Below are 19997 nucleotides of genomic sequence, written 5' to 3' on the forward strand. Positions count from 1 at the left end.
CCCTGGGCCCTCACTTGTGGGGTGCCTCAGGGTTCCGTCCTCTCCCCCATGCTTTTTAACATCTATATGAAGCCGCTGGGAGAGATCATCAGGGGATTTGGACTGGGTGTCCATCAATATGCAGATGATACCCAGCTCTACCTCTCTTTCAAATCAGAACCAGTGAAGGCGGTGAAGGTCCTGTGTGAATGCCTGGAGGCGGTTGGAGGATGGATAGCGGCTAATGGATTGAAGTTGAATCCTGACAAGACAGAAGTATTGTTTTGGGGGGACAGGGGGCGGGCTGGTGTGGAGGACTCCCTGGTCCTGAATAGGGTAACTGTGCCCCTGAAGGACCAGGTGCGCAGCCTGGGAGTCATTTTGGACTCACAGCTGTCCATGGAGGCGCAGGTCAATTCTGTATCTAGGGCAGCTGTCTACCAACTCCACCTGGTACGCAGGCTGAGACCCTACCTGCCCATGGACTGTCTCGCCAGAGTGGTGCATGCTCTAGTTATCTCCCGCTTGGACTACTGCAATGCGCTCTACGTGGGGCTACCTTTGAAGGTGACTCGGAAACTACAACTAATCCAGAATGCGGCAGCTAGACTGGTGACTGGGGGCGGCCGCCGAGACCACATAACACCGGTCTTGAAAGACCTACATTGGCTCCCAGTACGTTTCCGAGCACAATTCAAAGTGCTGGTGTTGACCTTTAAAGCCCTAAAAGGCCTCGGCCCAGTATACCTGAAGGAGCGTCTCCACCCCCATCGTTCTGCCCGGACGCTGAGGTCCAGCGCCAAGGGCCTTCTGGCGAGAAGCAAAGCTACAGGGAACCCTCACTGCGAGAAGCAAAGCTACAGGGAACCAGGCAGAGGGCCTTCTCGGTAGTGGCGCCCGCCCTGTGGAACGCCCTCCCATCAGATGTCAAAGCGATAAATAACTACCTGACATTTAGAAGACATCTTAAGGCAGCCCTGTTCAGGGAAGTTTTTAATCTGTGATATTTTACTGTATTTTTGGTTTCTATGGAAGCCGCCCAGAGTGGCTGGGGAAACCCAGCCAGATGGGCGGGGTACAAATAATAAATTATTATTATTATTATTATTAATTAGTGGAAGGCCTAGGAGAAGGGGAATGTTTTTGCCTAGCACCTAGAGATATGTAACAAGGCACCAGGTGAACTTCCCTGAGGAGAGCATTCCATAAGTGGGGAGCCACTGCAGAAAAGGCCCTTTCTTGTGTTGCCACCCTCTGGATGTCTCCTGAAGGAGGCACATGAAGAAGGGCCTCAGATGGTGATCACATAGTCTGGGTTGGTTCATAAAGGGAAAGGCTTGTTAACAGTACGTTTCCGAGAACAATTCAAAGTGTTGGTTCTGACCTTTAAAGCCCTAGACGGCCTCGGCCCAGCATACCTGAAGGAGCGTCTCCACCCCCATCGTTGTGCCCGGACACTGAGGTTCAGTGCCAAGGGCCTTCTGGCGGTTTCCTCGCTGCGAGAAGCGAAGTTACAGGGAACCGGGCAGAGGGCCTTCTCAGTAGTGGCACCCGCCCTGCGGAATGCCCTCCCACCAGATGTCAAAGAGAAAAACAACTACCAGACTTTTAGAAGACATCTGAAGGCAACCCTGTTTAGGGAAGCCTCCCAGAGTGGCTGGGGAAACCCAGCCAGATGGGTGGGGTATAAATAATAAATTAATATTATTATATTATTATAGTTCTGAGAGTTATTAGGAGACAACCCCCCCCCCGCCCCATTCCCTTCACAGAGCTACAGTTCCCAGGGTGGTTTAACAGTCAATCCGAGGCCTTAGATATGGTTAATGAATGTGCTGTGGAGCCTGCCATAGATAGTGTAATGACTAATACATTAAAAGCTGGATTTCTCTTCTGGTTTAAAAGGATGAGTTCCTGGTGGCATAACTTTAGGAAGCCCCACACATAACCTGCATTCATGCGAACAATTTCATTTCCTGATGGATCCACCACTGGAAATGTCCTTATTTCATTGCCAGTCAAAGATCCAGCAGCAATTTCGAGCAGCATCCTAGAGAAAACATCTTTCAAACGACTTCACAGAAAGTCATTTGAAAGAGTACCTATTGAATTGTTCCCTGTTTCAAATGCAGCATCTTCTGTAATCCTTTATTAGCAGCTAGGGGATATACAGTGGTACCTCGGGTTACATACGCTTCAGGTTACAGACTCCACTAACCTAGAAATAGTGCTTCAGGTTAAGAACTTTGCTTCAGGATGAGAACAGAAATTGTGCTCCGGCGGCACAGCGGCAGCAGGAGGCCCCATTAGCTAAAGTGGTGCTTCAGGTTAAGAACAGTTTCAGGTTAAGTACGGACCTCTGGAATGAATGAAGTACTTAACCTGAGGTACCACTGTATGTGATAAGCACACATGTATTGTTGGGTGATTGAACCAAAGAATGGAGGAACAAAACTAAATTGCCACAAAGCTTCAGACATTTACAGAAGTTGTGTTTAATACTGAAACAGGACAAGGAGGAGATCCCACCTGCACACAAACTGCATAAAACAGACAAGTACCTTTTTGGCACAAGGTTTAGTGAATCAGGAGGTGGTGGTGTTCTGTAACAAAGAGATGAGATTTGCTTGCAAAGATTAGAATAGATTTTGATAGAGTTATTTTTAGCCTTGGAGTGTTCCAAAACACTTATACCCCACCCAAGAGCCAAAGTGAAAGGTGATGTAAGCCCATCTTTCCTCCCCAGTGGCAAGACTCCTTCTTCACACTCATTGTGTGAGGGTGTTGGAAAAGCCAAAACATGCATGCTGGGAAACCAGTAGAAAGTGCAAATTGAATGGGAGAGAGTATTTTAGCTCACAGCTTAACACTTTCCTGTAGGCTACTTCTCTTGATATGCTCCTGTTGCCTGGGTCATCGGTATACCAGTGAAGGCAATTTTAACTAGTTTCGCTGTCCTTCACCCTCTGTGACAAAGGGACTGCACAGAATCCAGAGGTGATGTGCAAAAGTGTGTGCAGACAATGTGCTAGGTATGTCTCAGCTCAAGTTAAAACGTTCTGCAGAAACCAGTAGGAAATATTTTCCTTGGCTGTACCACTACAAGCTGTAGGAGTGGGAAACTGCATGTCTCAAGCCAACAACAACAACAACAGAGTACAGGTCTACCTTCCTGCACAAAGAAAAATCATGAGAATAGTTTGATGGGGTAGTTTTCTACATACTCTGACTACTGGCCATGTTGGCTGGGGCTGATGGGATATGTAGTCCAATACCACCTGGAGAGCAACATATTAGCCACCCCTGACCTGCTGCCTGAAGTGGTGCAGTCCAACAAAGTTTCACCGCTTAGCATATAAATTGGCCCAGATATTAGAAACTAGTCAGTAAGCATTGAATGAGGTGCTCATGCAGACCAACAGCTAACACTGGTTTTACTTGATTGTGGTAAGCCAGGAGCAGTGAAGGGAAACATCTTTGATTCAGTTCCCTTTTAAGGCAAATCCACCTGATTGGCACTTTACAAAACAATGTGCAAACTAAAACACAACCGTCCTTAGGAATCCTCACTTCTTGAATTTTGCAATGCAGTTCTCCAACCAAGTATTATGTACAAAAATGCATATAATAGGGGAAAGTGTGCGTAAAAATACATGTTAGTGAAAACAACGTACAAAAAAGGAAATATTAAAGGATATTGCTTTGCAGAAATAGGCATGTTGGGCAAAATTGCATACAAAAATGTGCATATAAGCACAAATCTGTACAAAAGTGCTGATGAGTTTTCATGGTGACTGTTTTTTTTAAAAAAAATCACAAACTGATGTGGAAATATGGAGAATTAAATATTGGGAGAATGAGAAACTGAGGAAATAAAACTGACAGACTTGCCCGTCAGTAGCCAGGAGTAGCTTACTAGTGGCCTTGCCTGGACTATTTCAGATTAATCAGTAGTCCTCCATATGTTCTTGGACTCCAATTCCCATCAGCCCCAGTTAGCATGATCAGTGGCCAAGTATGATGGGTGTTGTAGCCCAATAACACCTGGAACCATCCCATGTTAAGTATTCTTGCACTTATTGCTATTATATCAATGAAGAAAATAAAGGTTTTTCTGAATGACCTCTTCTCTGAAATTGGAAAGCTGTTCTTGTGAATTATAAATGACTTTCCCAGTGAAATGTGGAAAGACATACAAGAGCATTAAATAAAAACCCACAATTTCCCAGATTATTAAATGCTTTAACTGGGCATTTATCCTCTGTTTTGTTTTTTGTTTTTTTTGCCATTCTCAATCAATTACTTAGAAAAGAAACTGTGTTATGCAAAAAGTCCTGGGTTAATCTGTGCCTTCTCCATTTTAAAACAAATGACAACCTTAAGTATCCAGATTGGAAAAGATAATCTGCCAAAGATCTCAAGGTCCTAACCCCTCACCCCCACCCTGGGAATGTTATAAAACACTGCCATTTGCAAGTGATGCTATACCGCGTAAGAAAGAAAAAACTGAAGGGCTTTTGGACATGTATGCTCAAATAAACCTAAGAGGCTTGTAATTGCTAGCCAGAACTTTGACTGCAGTAGTGTAGCACTCAAGAGCTGAAAGGGGGCTGTGAAAAGGAAGATATGGAACCTGAATTTGCCAAGTCATAAGAAACCCCATCCAGCATTGGGGAACCTCCAGCCCATGGGCCAAATGTGGCCCACCAGCATTGGGCCTGTGAGACCATTCCCCCCAAACCATGCCCAACTACCCCAGGTTCAATTCCCCAGCATCTCCAGGTACAGCAGAGAGGGGGCCCTGTTTGAAACGCCCAACCCTATAATCTAGGGAGAGTTGCAGTCACTTCATGTAGACAATAGTGAGCTAGATGGACCAATGATATGACTCAGTATAAGGCAGCTTCCTGTGTAAGCAGCAATAAATGAGTTAATTGCTGCTGTGCCAAGGCACTTTTTTATTTTCAAACTATAAAAGGACAAGAACAGGAAGATACAGCTCATTTTGCACGCAGAGAACAGCTTCTTATGTTACAGAGAGGCTATGAGAACTACTCCTCCCCTTGTGCGCTTCTTTGTAGTGTCTGAGATATTCCCTGCCCCCGTGCACATTTCACCACACTGGGCAGGGAGAGGCAGGGGGTGTGTGAGGTCCAATTTGGACATACATTAAGAAAAAGCAAGGCAAAACACAAGTTGTTTGAGCTTCTGTCCTACATTAAAGCAGGGTGCCTGCTAGCACCTTTTTCACTGCTGCAGAATTGAGGCTGCCATGCGTTGATGCACATTTGTTGCTTCCCGAAACAGCGGAAGAATATGCAGCGCAGCACTCCCCAAAGTACTGTAATATCCTGCTACATAAGACAAGCTCGTACGCCGGCCATCTCAATGATCCGTCCAGCTCAGCATTCTGTCTACCCACACAGACCACATTAGGTGGCTGATGTCTCCAGGAAGTTTGCAAGCAGTGCAATGGAGCAATGTTGACCCCCTGTTGCTAACGCTCAGCATCTAGCAGTCAGAAGTAATGGCTCTGAAAATGGATGATTTCACTAATAGATTTGCCCTCCATGTAGTTATCAAAGCCAGTAGTCCAACTATTTCACACCCAGGTCTCAACTGTAAGCCTGCAACATGGAAACTACTTCAATATTTTATTTTTACTATCTATGTCCGTATTTCCTCTTTTTAATAATCCCTCTCTTCTTCCCTCCCCATTCTTAATTTTTAAAAGCTTTTTTTAATAGAAACCAACACAGCACTCCTTAGGACAGGATATATTCTGTTGTGGGATATTATCTGCCAGTTGAACACTAAAGATTTACACTTTTAAAACTGAAAGCAAAAGTTATTTATGCTAGTTGGGAAACAACATGACCAGTAACAATTCCAGAACTGCGCTGCTGTTGCTGTCTACAAAGACTTAATTTTGTGTGCATTTGTGTGTGTGTGTAATACCGCCTATCCTCCAAGGAGCTCAAGGGAGTGTACATAGTTCTCTCGTTCTCCAGTGTATCCTCACAACAACCCAGTGAGGTAGGTTGGGCTGAGAAATAGTGATTGGCCCAAGGTCACCCAGTGAACTTTATGTGTGTACAGTGGTACCTCTGGTTGCGAACGGGATCTGTTCTGGAGCCGCGTTCTCAACATGAGCAGAACACAACCCGCATCTGCGCGTGTGCTGGTTGCGATTCGCTGCTTCTTCGCATGCACATGACATCATTTTGCGCATCTGCACATGTCCGAGTGGTGAAACCGGAAGTAACCCTTTCCGGTACTTCCGGGTCACTGCGGGACGTATCCTGAAAGAATGTAACATGAAGCGGACATAACAAGAGGTATGACTGTATGGGGATTTGAACCCTCGCCTCCTGGGTCTTTTAAAATGCCATCATTGTACCCTCTGATTCTGATCTTAAGGATGCCCTGTTACACGTCACCAAAAGAGAGGAAATGTGCCACCAAAAAAGAGTCTGCAGATCTACGTAACATTTTCATATGCCAGTTAATACATATATAGAAAGATGCAAATTTGTAATTAATTACTGTACTTCAGGCAATACATCTCACCATCGTGGAGAAGACTGTAACCAAGTGACCTCTGTGCCCGCTCCCAGGTTAAGTGTTGGAGGACTCTCTTGCTTTCCCTTCCAATGGTTCTTTTATCTTTAAACTGGATCTGGACTGGACAGCCCTGAAAACCAAGCATGCCTTCAAGCAGAGGACTGTCCTCTGTAAAGTAGGACACATGGCCACCTTGCTGGTGCTCAGGCTTTAAGTGTCATCACTTATGTGGCCGTAACAAGACCACCCACCCAACAGGGAAGTATCAACACAGAAGGCTGGGGCAGGGGAGAACAGGAAGCCCAGAACAGCCCAGCGAGGACCGAGGTACTCAGTGAGGATGGCTAATTGTTGGGGAAGTGAGGGAGATAGGAATGGCATGGCTGGAATCCGGCAGCAGCACTTCCAGCACTGCAACGTTTTCTTGCTGGTCCTACTTGCTCCCGATAAAAGGAAAACAACAAGCCCCAAGCCCTCTATTTCAAAGCTTACAGCCTGACATTTCTGTTGCATTCCTGACGCAGCACCTCTTAAGTACTGGACTTGGCTGCTTAAGACTGTGTACTTCACCTCATGCTGATCAAAGTTTCTGCTTCTGTTTATTATAGATTTCTGGTGTGTGTATGTGCATGTTTTCCCCCGCTCTCTCCATCGCCCTTTCCTCAAGTGTGTGTGTGATTCATGCCTTTGGGGAAGCTCAATTCAGAGGCAGCTGCTGCTTCTCAGTGGGGCTCCTGTTTCCACCCAGCCATGTGGCTCAGTTTGACAGGCACCCACAGATCTTAAGCCTTTGGCCAAGGTCAAGTCACCTACTGAGCCAAGGACTCAAGAATAGACAAGATGCCAGCTAAAGATCCCCCAATCTGCAGCGTACTACTGGCTCTCTGCCAACTCTGTCTCATTAGCCCCACTTTAATGGCTGCTTGCTTAGTTTGCAGAGTTCTTTGCCTGCTCCGTGAGGAAAACACTTGGTCGATTTTGGAAGCATGATATGGCTGAAAGGAGAGAAATAGGCGAAGTGCTTTTCCTATGAGTTTTGCCTTCCCACCCCAAAACATCCCCCCAACAGAGAGCTGGACTGCTTGACAGTCTAGCTGAACTATACTTTGGCAAAGAGGAAAACATTAGCCAAGTGCCCTATATTATTATTATTATTATTATTATTATTATTATATTTAATTTTCACCTTTTACATGTATAAAATGTCATAAAAACAGCTAGAAATAGTCGGTACAAAAAAGAACTGAAGCTAAATTTAGAAACCAATGCAAAATGAACGTCTAAGGCAGAGACCTTTCCATCTAGCAGGAAAGTCTTTCCAAAATAAAAATGGCTTGAGTTGTTTCTGGAAAATACAGAGAATGTGTAGCTATTGTAACTCAACATATAGGCCTATTTATGTGTAAACTAACGCTTATCATAATTAACCCCTATTGAGATTTCCCCAGATTAATCCCAGGTGATGTGGGGGGGGTGGGGAGAGAGAGACAGAGCCACAGCAGCAGTCCCTGCCTCCAACTGGGAATCCCACTACCATTAACTTGAAGGTCTGTCTAGAGCAAGAATGGCCAATATGATGGTTTCCAGATGTCACTGGACTACAGCTCCCATTATCCCTGTTGATTGGTCATGTTGGCTGGGACTCATGGGAGTTGTAGTCCAGCAACATTGAGACAGCACCCTAGTACAGAGCCTCTTGACGTACAGCTTCACATGCATAGACTTTATGGAGAACTTCAAATGAATGTATGTATGTCAGGGCAGGGCTGTAGCATGGGGGGCTTCTGGGGCTATTGCCCTGGGTGCATTGGGAGGGGGCATGCTGCTCATGCTGCCCTCCCTGAGCCAGCCCTGCACCGCTTTGTGAGGCCAGGATCTGATCAGATCCCAGCCTCGCAAAGCGGTTTGGGGAGGGCGGCATGAGAAGGCTGGGATCCAGGGCCCATGGCTGTTGTGTTCTTCTCATGAACCCTCACCAAACTGCTTTGGGAGGAGTGTTTCCATGGCATGGCTCAAATCTTTCAAATGACAGCTCTTAAAAGGAATATCACCAAAATAGTGACCTCCTCCAGTTTCAAGCCTTAGACTATTTTACAGGGTTGCAAGTTGTGTGGACCTGATGAATGAATGAATGAACTTTATTACGGTCACAGACCAGGATAAAAAAACAACAACATATATGTCTAGAACCAGGCAAATGTTTTGTAAGATATGCTTACAAAACATCACAGGTCATCACAAGCCAAATCCTAGTCCCCATGAGCAATGACCTGGCCTGATAGCAGCCAAAAGATTCCATCAGCAAAGCAGAATGAGACATCTTGTCACTCTTTTCAGGTGAGGAGGGGTCGCTAAAGAAGGCAAGCAGTGAATCTGGTCACAATCTGCTTGGACGTTCTTCTACCCAGCAAGCTCCATGGAAAGGAACACAATGCTTTTGCACATCTGTTATTTCTCCTAATGAGGCTTGTTGAGGAAAGGAACATCCTGGTTAATTGTGCCTTCTATCAGGTAGTGGGAGGGATGGAATGGCTTTCGATACTGTGTGAAGAATAGGCTTTCCACCTGTGGCATGTAGAGGAGTGCATAAAGCATATGCCTTATCCTACATCGGGACATTAAAACTTGAGATCCTGTAAACCAGCCAAGCCTGACCAGATGGCCCATCAATACATTTCCCACTTCTAATGATGGTGGCCCAAATACCTAGCAATTCTAAAGAAAGCAGGCATGAAAATGCAATAATGCACCTGCCTACCCCAGCTATTTCTGCAAGGATGAAAGCATCTCTTTGCTCTGGGGTAGGAGCTAATTGCTTGCAGCAATCAGGAAGGAAGATTTGATGGCTATTATCTTAGCATGAATAGCTGCAAATGCTCTTACTAATGTGGGATTGTGTGCAGAGGACTCTGTGTTCCTCCTCTCCTATATACATATTTATGGGCAGATCCATATGGATGTTCCAGAGCACAGAAGCATGACTGATGCTCCTGAATTGTCCTTGACCTTTCTGCTTGTCCAATTAGCTTTGCTGAGGGGGTGGGGGGAGACGGAATCATGGCCCATTGCTATGCTGCCCCAACTGCCTACACCCTTCAAGTCGCTTGCATCTTCTCTCGGCGACTTCCTCATTCACGGCCTTATCATTGCAATCGCAGGGAGCTGGAGAGTGCCTCGCAGCTGCTTGCTTCTAAACTCTGGAGTGCCTAATGCACAATAGCATGATGAGGAATGGAAAAGGAGCCAAGCCAAAGCCCTTGGCAAGCCGGGATTTGTAAGGGAGGAAAAGAATAAAAGAATAACGTTGCCTTTCATATATTTCCGCAAGCACTTATCAAGTCATAGCTCTTTCATGCTCCAGTAGTTCTGACTGTGATATGAGGCTAGATCCATCCTCATAAAACTCATAGGCAACATTATCGGGAACAAATTCATAAGGGAAGGGAAGAAAGTTACTTGATTCCTTTATACATGTTTTTCTTACAGCTTGATTCTTGGATCTAAGCTTGTTTAGTCCCATTGATTTCAGTTAGATTAAATCATCTTAAATCTAAGTGCTTCTGGTTTAATTGGGTATGAATCAGGCTACTGAAATCCTTCTTGCACCTCTAACCCAAACTGGCTCTTAATATTGATCACCAAGGTTTTCTTTAAAGAATGATTAATCTATGGGTTTTCCAGGTGATTCTAGAGCTCTCTCCCATTTATAAAGTTGGGGTGAAGTGACTGAATGAAGAGTGCATAGATTTTTCACTCATTTGGATCTATGACTTCATATGCCCTCAAGCAAGCGGCAAGATATTTTGAAATTCCCAGCTAATTAGAATGAGTTGATGGTGCTAGATGAGAACAACTGGAAACATATTTCATGGGAGTCAGCTTAATAGGCTGGGAGATCTACAGATTCATCTATGAAACCGAGCAGATTTTCTTCTCAGATTGTGAGGGGAGGGGAATAATCAAAAGAGAGCAATTTAAACCTATTCTGCTTTGACTGTCCCAGTTTATATGTATCCCAGATGCCATAATGTCCATTTGATCTGCCAGTGGTGTTTATGTTTACATCTGGGACCTGCTAAACAATGTTGGAACATGAAGTACACCTTCTTCAGGATTCCAGCCATTCTGGCCCCCTCCAGCCATGGTTTTCTGCCTGACACCCCCTAAAACAGCCAATAGGTATTCTATAGGCACTGAACATGCTCAGTGTTGTTGTTTTAAGTTCTTCCCCCGCCTTATCCTTTTTCTGTTTATTTATTTTTAACTTCTGCAAAGCTTGGGGTTCCTCTCAAGCCTACAGATGCCTGTCTGTTATACGCTGGTGCACATTTTGGCTACATAAACAAGAACACTTCTGCCTAAACATTGGAAAGAAAGCATGTTCCATCCGTTACAACCTGTCTGTTTGTCTTTCTTCCACTCTAGGGCAATCTTCCAAAGGAGAGAGCGTGACCAAGGAACAGAGCTGAACTATCCACAACACCATCCTCCAGAAGCAATGCTCTAGGAAACCTTTGCACCATGAAGGGGTTAGGAGATAACAGAAGCCGCCATCTCTCTGATAACCTGGACTCCCCCCAAGACTCTCTTTATGCCACCCAAGACAGGAATCCCTATCTCCTCAGCCCCACAGACTCCTACACAATGGACCCTCGATTCCCCACGCCCAACTCTCTCCACAGCGATTGCCTCCTTCCACTCAACAACCAGATTTCCAACAGCAGCACATTTCCACGGATCCATTACAACTCTCACTTTGAAGTGCCCGATGAGAATCCCTTTCCAAGCCATGCCCAAGCCACCAAGATCAACAGGCTCCCTGCCAACCTCCTGGACCAGTTTGAGAAGCAGCTGCCTGTCCACAGAGATGGCTTCAGCACCCTCCAGTTCCAGAGAACCTCTGACGCCAAACACCGGAGCGAGAGCCCCGGGAGGATCCGGCACTTGGTTCACTCGGTCCAAAAGCTTTTTGCCAAGTCCCAATCCCTGGAAGGTGCGTCCAAAGGCAGCATGAATGGCAAGAAAGGCACGGAGGACTCAAAGCAGAACCGCAGGAGCAAAAGTAAGGACCGGGCAAAAACTACCGAGACAAAACGCAGGACCAGATCCAACATATCGGGCTGGTGGAGCTCAGATGACAATCTAGACAGCGACACCTGCAACTATCGCAACCCTATGGGCCTCATGACCCTAGGCAGACAGCCTGATCACAGCCAGCCTAGGTACTTCATGCATGCTTACAACACCATCAGCGAACATATGCTGAAATCCTCCAAGAGCAATAATGACCTCAAGGTCACCCCCTGTGCCAACATCCCCATCAGCAGCGAGTCCAACTACATCAAGAGAGGCTCCTGGTCCACGCTCACACTCAGCCATGCACGGGAAATGTGCCAAAAGGCTTCCGCTACCATCGATAGAGCTTTGCTGAAATCCAAGTCCTGCCATCAAGATTTAGCCTATCAGTACTTGCAGGTGGGTGCTGTGCTCATTGCATGAATGTTTCATAAAGGGCACTCTGATTCACTGTGGCCAGCGGTCTTGTTTGCAGGGAAGTAGCAGGGTTGCAGCAAAATAAATAATTCATTCTGTGTTTCCATCCATTCAAGCCACCCTACCCTATTTTTGCATGGTCACAAATAGAGCTTGATGGGAAATTTACAATGGAGGCTTTCCTATTCAGGTTAGACTCGTGAAGAAATATTCTAGTCTGAACTCCCCGGTTATGACAAAAGTAATAACTCAGGGTCCCTTCAGACTGTCAGTATCTTGCAAGGCAGATTCAAGTCCATACCAGAACCTTAGATTTGCACATTTAAAGTGTGCACCATAAAGGACTACACTAGGTGGATAACGATTTAGATAATGCAGAGATATGCCTGGACAAGATCTGAACAGCTTGCTCTCCTTAGGTGGGGAAAAGCATCCCAGTAAGACTTTTGCTCGCCACTTATAAAGCCCCCTATCAGCTATTCTCCCTTAAATAAGGGACTCCACTAAACTCATCCAATCATTTTGACCATTTTAGCATTCTTACAGTCAGAGTCACTGAAGGGTTAGATGCAATCCTGTGAATTCATTTGGACGGACACCGTAAGAGTATAAAATACAGAAGTTTAAAATCAAGCAAGGGACCATGTTAACCTTGGCTGCTCTCAGACATTTCACTGATTAGAAAGGGGCAAGTTTTCTTCTGTGTTAATAAAAAATATATGTAGGAACTGTGCTTGATCTGAAGAAGAAAAAGTTCTGTGTCTTTACCCTATCAAATTTGTGTCCTCTTAAGGGAGGCCTATTTCTCAGTCTAAGAGACAATGAACCTGTGGCAACTGGAAATAACTCCCTAGAACATCTCCATTAACTTTGTCTGTCAGTGTGATTTTATTGGAGAGTTTCAGTGTCTGAAACTGTGTTAAATAACAAGATAGAAGTAGATGACAGGGAGAAAACGTTTAACAAGCCTCTGAAGCCTTTTTCTACCAAAGATATTAGAGCAGTTATTTGTACCTATGGAATCCCTTAAGGACCTTTGACACGAGGCACACAAAGTTTCTTATCAAGCTACATGCATGTTACTTGACATTTTTTTCCTCCCAATTCCAATGAAAATTTATTTATTAAAAATCAAAAGGCCATGATTCATGATGAGAGTGTCCTCACTCGCATACACATACAGTGGTACCTCAGGTTACATACGCTTCAGGTTACATATGCATCAGGTAACAGACTCCGCTAACCCAGAAGTAGTGCTTCAGGTTAAGAACTTTGCTTCAGGATGAGAAAAGAAATTGTGCAGCAGCGGCGCGGCGGCAGCAGGAGGCCCCATTAGCTCAAGTGGTGCTTCAGGTTAAGAACAGTTTCAGGTTAAGTACGGACCTCCGGAATGAATTAAGTACTTAACCTGAGGTACCACTGTAGTTGGAAAGGTTTGTTTTTTTACTTATCAGGGATCAGTTGTGGGAAAGGAATAAAAGGAATCATATTTATGAACACAAAAGCATTGTTTGAATAAAGTACTAGGTGGCATAAGATACACACCTATAGAGTTCGGGCAACTCCCCGTTTCTGAGGGGCTTGCATTCCAGGTCAAAGCATGTTTCATAAACCCACACAACGCCATCACACCCTGCCCCCATTACACCCATTCCGCCCCCATTCTTCCCTCTTCTGGATACAAAAGGATCTGTGAAGCAGTGGTCATGCATCAAGTGGACTCTCCTAAAATGGTTGCCATCTGTAATACAAAAATGTTGACTGAATGTTGTCCTTGATACATAAAAGCACATTATTGACAGTATAATGTAAAAAGCTGCCCTGGACATAAGTTAACCCAGCTTTTGTTCCTAAATGGTTGAGTTGAGTTCCCCCTCCTGCGGTTCTTGCAAATAAAAATTAGGGAGAGACTTTACTCAATTGAAGGCCTACTTAGAAAAGTACCTTCATTTGTATTTTCTATTCCATTTGTGTCAAAACATTACAATTATAGGCAAGTGCAGAAAACTCCAAACTGATCGACATTAAATGACAGATATAAGCAGGATATCAAAGCTGCTTAAAAATAATTCAACAGAAGCCCTGTGAACCTCCTCACTCTGCCCTGCTACTGACATCAATTGGCCAGATCCTTGAAGTGTGAAATAAGTTCCTTATTTCTCAATGGCCCTTGTTTCCTTTCCTGTGAGACGGGCTTGAATAACATACCGTAATTGGATCTTGCATATGAGTTTGTCTTGGAAGAAAGGGCTTCTGATCCAAATGCATTGATGCTAAATTGGATAATTCCGGGTGTGATTCGAGTTTCTGCAGATCCTGAGTCCCCTCCACCACCACCACCCCCAAAAAGCCACTATACTTAGTTACGTTATATTGGGCATCAGTATAAAGCAGCTCAGGATCCAGTCTCATTCTCCAACACAATTAAGTCATACAAGACACAAAGTTAAGTGCAATTAACAGTCACTGTTTAAATGACAGCAGAGCATGGGTGAGGAGAGGAAAGGTTTAACTCTTTCTCTCCATTTTCCAAATCCACCATTGCTTTTCAAGGGAAACTCCCAAATCACACTTGTGGAGTCTTCTGAATTGCATATAGCAGCTTCAGAGTGGAATTTTTTGTTAGGGTTGTGCCAGGGAGGGAAAGAGTTAAGCTTCCTCTCCTCATCCCCCACAATCCAAAGGCAGCTCAGGCTTTCCCTCTGCTGCTATTTACATAACAAAATCCATGTGCCTCTTAATTGCATTAAAGCAATACATATGATGTATAGTTAGGAAACTAACCTCTTAAGCCAGTGCTACTCAGCCCAACAATCCCTGTTTCATACAGTATAAGAGAGTTTCATGCATCCCTAAACCCCAAACAGCATCTGCCTCAATACAGGCACACATTTATGACAGGATCACAGCCGCTATGGATGTTGCCTCTATTTATTGCTGTGATTGTTGCTGCTGCTGTTTGCAATGGAAATCAGATCCGCCATAAGATACAGTAACTTCAATTCACCAATGGACAATTCACCACTGGACAAAATACCCCCCCCCCAAAAAAAAAAATCAGTGGCTTTTTTTAGTTTGATGTGAGTTTGACACACTGTTAAGGTATTGGCTGGAAGTATTTGTGATAAGGCAGAGGGTGGCAGGTGGTGTTATTCTGCCTTCCCCAAGCCACAAGAAGTAAAAATAAGCCTTTGCATAATTGGTTTCCTTTAAAAGAGACTCCGGGCATGTTTATAACAATTGTGAACCCCCTTACATGTGTGTTAAGAAGCTGTTTTAGGGCACAAGATCCCAGGTGTCTGGAGCCAAGGATTTGGGCAGCAAGAGGTCTGCCCTCCTTATTCCCTGAAGTACGGGATCAGCAGCTTGCAAGCAGAGGGAGTCTACTGCTGGCCTGATCTCTGCTGTTCTTCAGCACCACCACTGAAGATGGCCAGAGAGTATACTGCAGTTTCAGTTGAGCAGGAGCTCATGACTGCAGAAGCTAATAGGATACCATTGGCTTGTTTGGGCCTGCCTCCTTAGTCCCGGGTGCTTATAGTAGCTTTGCTGCTATTACTAGGCTTCAAAGTACTATGAGCTGTAAATACACAAGCCTAAATTCTCTCTCACACACACAAACACTCACCCCTTCACTGCAAATATATTCTTTTTTCCAAGACACTTATCTAAAGCTTTTGTCCTTTAAGAAAAACCTTTGAATTCCAATCATCCGAGCAGATCCTTGATTACAGTGAATTGCCCTATTCGTATGAATGATTCTTCTCAACCCACCTTGCTCCAGGGAGATGTTATTGCTTACAAACATAACTTGATCATTACCATATATTTCCCAAGCCCTCCAGCTTTGTTGCCTCACCAGGTTTTGTGATTTTGCACTTTGCTGAACTCTTTCAAATGTTTGACACATGAGAATCTTAGCTTTTGTACTGAGAGGCACATTTCTATCTTCCATGGGTTTATCTTTGGGTTAGTCAGCACAATCCTTTAAAATATGACTGAGCTATCGTTTTCCTTTGCATTGTCCTTATGGGAATCCTTCATAGCACGATAAGCAGTCCCTGTGGAATGGATTGGGGGTGGGGTAATGTCTTGCTGGGGTACATTATCCATTTCGGGGACATGAAAATGAGAATGCACATCCTTTATATTGGGAGGGGATGTGTGCACAGCCTTCAGAAAATTAGGCAGGTTTTTAAAAAATGGAATAATTTAATGTGAGTCCTCCACCTATAATCTAAATTGGCACAGTCCCAGGAATACTGTACCATGTTATTACCATGTGGTTTTCGAGGGGCATTTGTTTTATGCAGAGCTGCATTTTTATAGAACCCATATAGAAAGTCACATCTAGCAAATCTAGATGGTAAAGCTGATAAAGCCTTGAAACAATAGTGATGAGAAGACTATTATTATTAGTAGTATTAGTATTAGTATTATTAATCACTTCCCATGAAATTACCTCAAAGCGATTAATAATTTTAAAAGCCCCAGATTCAACTAACCCATCGTGCTAGCAGAAGCCAACACTGGAGCTCACACTAGTGCAATGGGTTCCCCCCCCCCATGTCCGCTGTTCCTCCCCCAAATTCTCTCTGAAAGGTCAAGTGATCCCACCACCCCACAGAACAATGCACAGGCAGAGAAGAGGAAGAATCATTCTGTCTGGAAAACAGAACAGAAGGATCAGAAGAGTGCAGGATTGAACTCCTCCCATTAAGAATTAAAATGACTTAAGAAGATAAGAGCCCTGAAGGATCAGACCCAATGCCTATCTAGTCCAGCATCCTCTTTCCAGTAGTGCTCTATGGGAAGGCTACTAGCAGGAGAAGCATGCAATGTCTGTAACTTACTATTGTTCCCCAGTAACTGGTAATTCACAGCACAGTTGTCTACGTTTCTATGTGGAGATAAGCTCCCTTGAGTCCAGAAGGATTTCCTCCCAGGGAACTGAAGCTTCTAAGCCTGGACATCCTCCAAGTTTGGATACTGTGGGATAAAATGGGCACAGAGAAAGGTCATGCCCTCTGTTGACTATTCATTTCTACCAAGGACATGCACAAAAACAAAGTAGGCGCATTGACTTTGTGTCTGTTCTTACATTTTACGTTGCTTTTAAATTTGTTTCCACTCTACAAGCTGGGGAAACAGTGCAGTGACTGAAATGACCTAACCTTGCCTCACAAGAGACTTCTGTGCCTTGAGCAGTCAGCTGGAAACCACTAGACAGGAGCGCAGTGCCACAGTTGTGCATTTCAGGGTTATTGATTAAAACTAGAAATGGATATGATGAGGAGCATTGCTGAGATCAAGGCTTAGAGCTCGGCCTCCCCATTCCAGAGGTCAATGGGGTTTTAAGTTTTGCAAACGTAATAGGTTCAAAACTATGCACCAGGTCTTGCAAGCTTATTGCAGCGGTATGAAAAATTCAAGATAAAAATATCCAAATCTATACTTGCCCCCTATTTGCCTTGGGTGGATAAGCTTCTTCTACCTTTCCCTGTGAAGTCATATAGAATAGAAACTTTCAAAGTGGAAGCTGTGTGTGTGTGTTTTAAGTATATTTGCAGCTGGGAAAATAATCGTGGAACAATGGTCTCTGTGGGAAATGTGGGATTTGCTTCAATTCGATATAGAAAAAGAGAACTGAGGATTTATGAAAATCTTCATTTGACTATTTCTAGGCTTAGCTTGAAGTGCTAGGTTTCAAAGAGCTGTGCAGAAACTGCCATTGGATGTGAACTGGACTGGGAGAAGGTGGCAGCACGTGGGCAGGGAGGAGAAAGGGACCTCCTCAGGAAGAGGAAAGACTCAGTGTCCTTTGGCTGCACACCTGTTCATAAAATTATTCAAGGAAGGGTTATGGCTCAGTGGTAGAGCATTCACTTTGCATGCAGAAATTCCCAGGATCCATCCCTGGCATTCCAAGTGGGACTGGGAGAGAATGCTGAAGATCTGCTACTGGACTAGATGGCCCACTGGTCTGTTGTTCCTAAGTACAGAGAAGAGGTTTAATTGAAGCATTTATTCAACTTTTAAACAGCCCTTCATTCAATCATCTAGGGCAATTTCCAAAATACTGGTGGAGGCTGGTCTCTTATTAGAGCAAATGGGGCGCTTGCCTGCCTTCTTATGTGCCTCTGATCCAGGCACTGGCTGCCAGCTTCCCCATCCTTAGTCTCAGCAAGGAGGAGGATGGGAGCAAGGACTAGTATGAATTGGCTCTGTCTCTCATTGGCTCTGGCGCCACCTACTGTTGCCTTCCACCCTACCAATCCCCCTGAGCACCAAGTGCCACTGTAAAATACTATTTAAAACACTGCCAATAAAAACTATTTAAACGGTTTTAATAAAATCATTCTTGAGTTTCAAACCACTTTAGTATCAACAAGTACCTACAGTGACACCTTCCAGACTCTCTCATGGCTGCCTAAGCAGTCCTTTCGATGGCTGTGGTTGTGCTTGTTTCTGGCTCTGGCTCCACCTAGTGTTGGCCTCCTGCCTTACACTGCATCAGTTCCAATGGGTACCAACCACCACTGGTGGCTTTTGCGGGGAGGCTATAGACTGGTGGACCATCCCAGGATGCATAACAACAGCCTGTCTATCCAGCAGCTCTTTATCATGGCTGAGGGAAAGCGACACACAGACCCAGCTCACAAGCATTTTGTGTGCTAGGTTAGTGAGGGATGTGGGAAATAAGTCAAAAGCCCAGAAGCTTTATTGCAACCAGAGGTGTCAGGTGCTATTACTTTGTCAAACAAGCACAAAATATTTCATACAAGAATTGCAGCGAGCGGACAACGGGTTTTCACTGTGGGGTTCAGGTGATGCAGAAGTGCCGGTTGATTAGCAAGTGTCCACATCTCTCTGCGTCCTCTGGGGACAAGACAGCAGTGACAGGGACTGACAAAAATCTGTGAGCTCTCAAGCCAATGAGAACTCCCAGCCAGCACTTGTTTTATTTATAAACTCTCCAAGGCTTGATATTAAACAGAAGTGAGATGTTATCAAAACACTGTTTTATCTCATTCGGAGCCTCTAACCGTACAGGTACCATGGGCAGGAGGAGGGAGGTGTTAGACTACCTGTCTCTTCTGCCCGGTAACTGAATCTGCAGGGAGATTCCCACAAGGTGATCCAGGCATCCTCTTTCAGCCTGGCATGATCCCCTTAGAAGGCTTATAACTGGGCGAGATGAGTCCCTTTTCCTTATGACTCTCTTCTATGGTCAGGCTGCCAATCTGAAAAAGAAATGATCACATTTAGACTGTAGGGTAGGCTTCTGCATGGATGCTGCATTGGTCACATAAGGAGTAGAAACAGCATTGTGTCTTCCAGATGTTTTGGACCAGAACTCCCAGCAGCCCCCGTCAGCAAGAGAACTGTAGTCCAAACCATCTGAAGGACACTGGACTGAGGAAGGTTGGAGCGGAATCTTTCCTCCTACATCTACCAGTAAAAACACAGCAGGATTGGGCCACCTGTCAGCTGCTGAGAGACCACACCCTCCAACATCCCAGTGAGGCAAATCAGAACATGACCTTTATGGAGGCCATGCCTCTCTCGTGCAGGCCATACCCCCTTTCACTCAGGCCACCCCCTTCCCTCGGCTCTCTCATTCCTTTGAGGGTGGCAGTATCAGCACCTGTTCCATTTGCTATGACTTCCAAATGGCTGATTTGTGGCCTGTTTCAAAAAAAGAATGAATCAGAAACTGGGCATCATCCAGAATTGGCTGGAAAGTAACATCGGGGCTCAAGGCATTAGCAATAAAGATGGCCCCTTGGCAACGCACCTGCATGGTAACAACAGATCTCTTACATTCTCCATGGCTGCCATCTTGTCTCTTGTTTCAACTCTTGATTTTGCCCAGGCCACTGTTATAATGCTCTGCGGAGCCATCTTGTGAAACGGGCCAGCCAGAGAGCTGTCTGTCAGATTCTTTTCATTCCTTCCCT

At 44.8% G+C, this 19997-nt stretch overlaps 1 protein-coding gene across 3 annotated transcripts in view; it reads left to right on the forward strand.

The window, feature by feature from the left end:
- The window catches only part of DLGAP4 (DLG associated protein 4), a 332308-nt gene that overhangs the window by 213993 nt on the left and 98318 nt on the right, over window positions 1-19997 (forward strand). For all 3 annotated transcript variants that reach the window (XM_081009208.1, XM_081009210.1, XM_081009209.1), the window contains one exon: window positions 10969-12018. In XM_081009208.1, the coding sequence (XP_080865334.1) occupies window positions 11065-12018 (954 nt within the window). In that variant the 5' untranslated portion in view covers window positions 10969-11064. The remainder of the gene's footprint in view (window positions 1-10968; window positions 12019-19997) is intronic.

This window comes from Podarcis pityusensis (assembly GCF_964106645.2).
Source record: "Podarcis pityusensis genome assembly, chromosome: 6".
Classification (NCBI taxonomy): Eukaryota; Metazoa; Chordata; class Lepidosauria; order Squamata; family Lacertidae; genus Podarcis; species Podarcis pityusensis.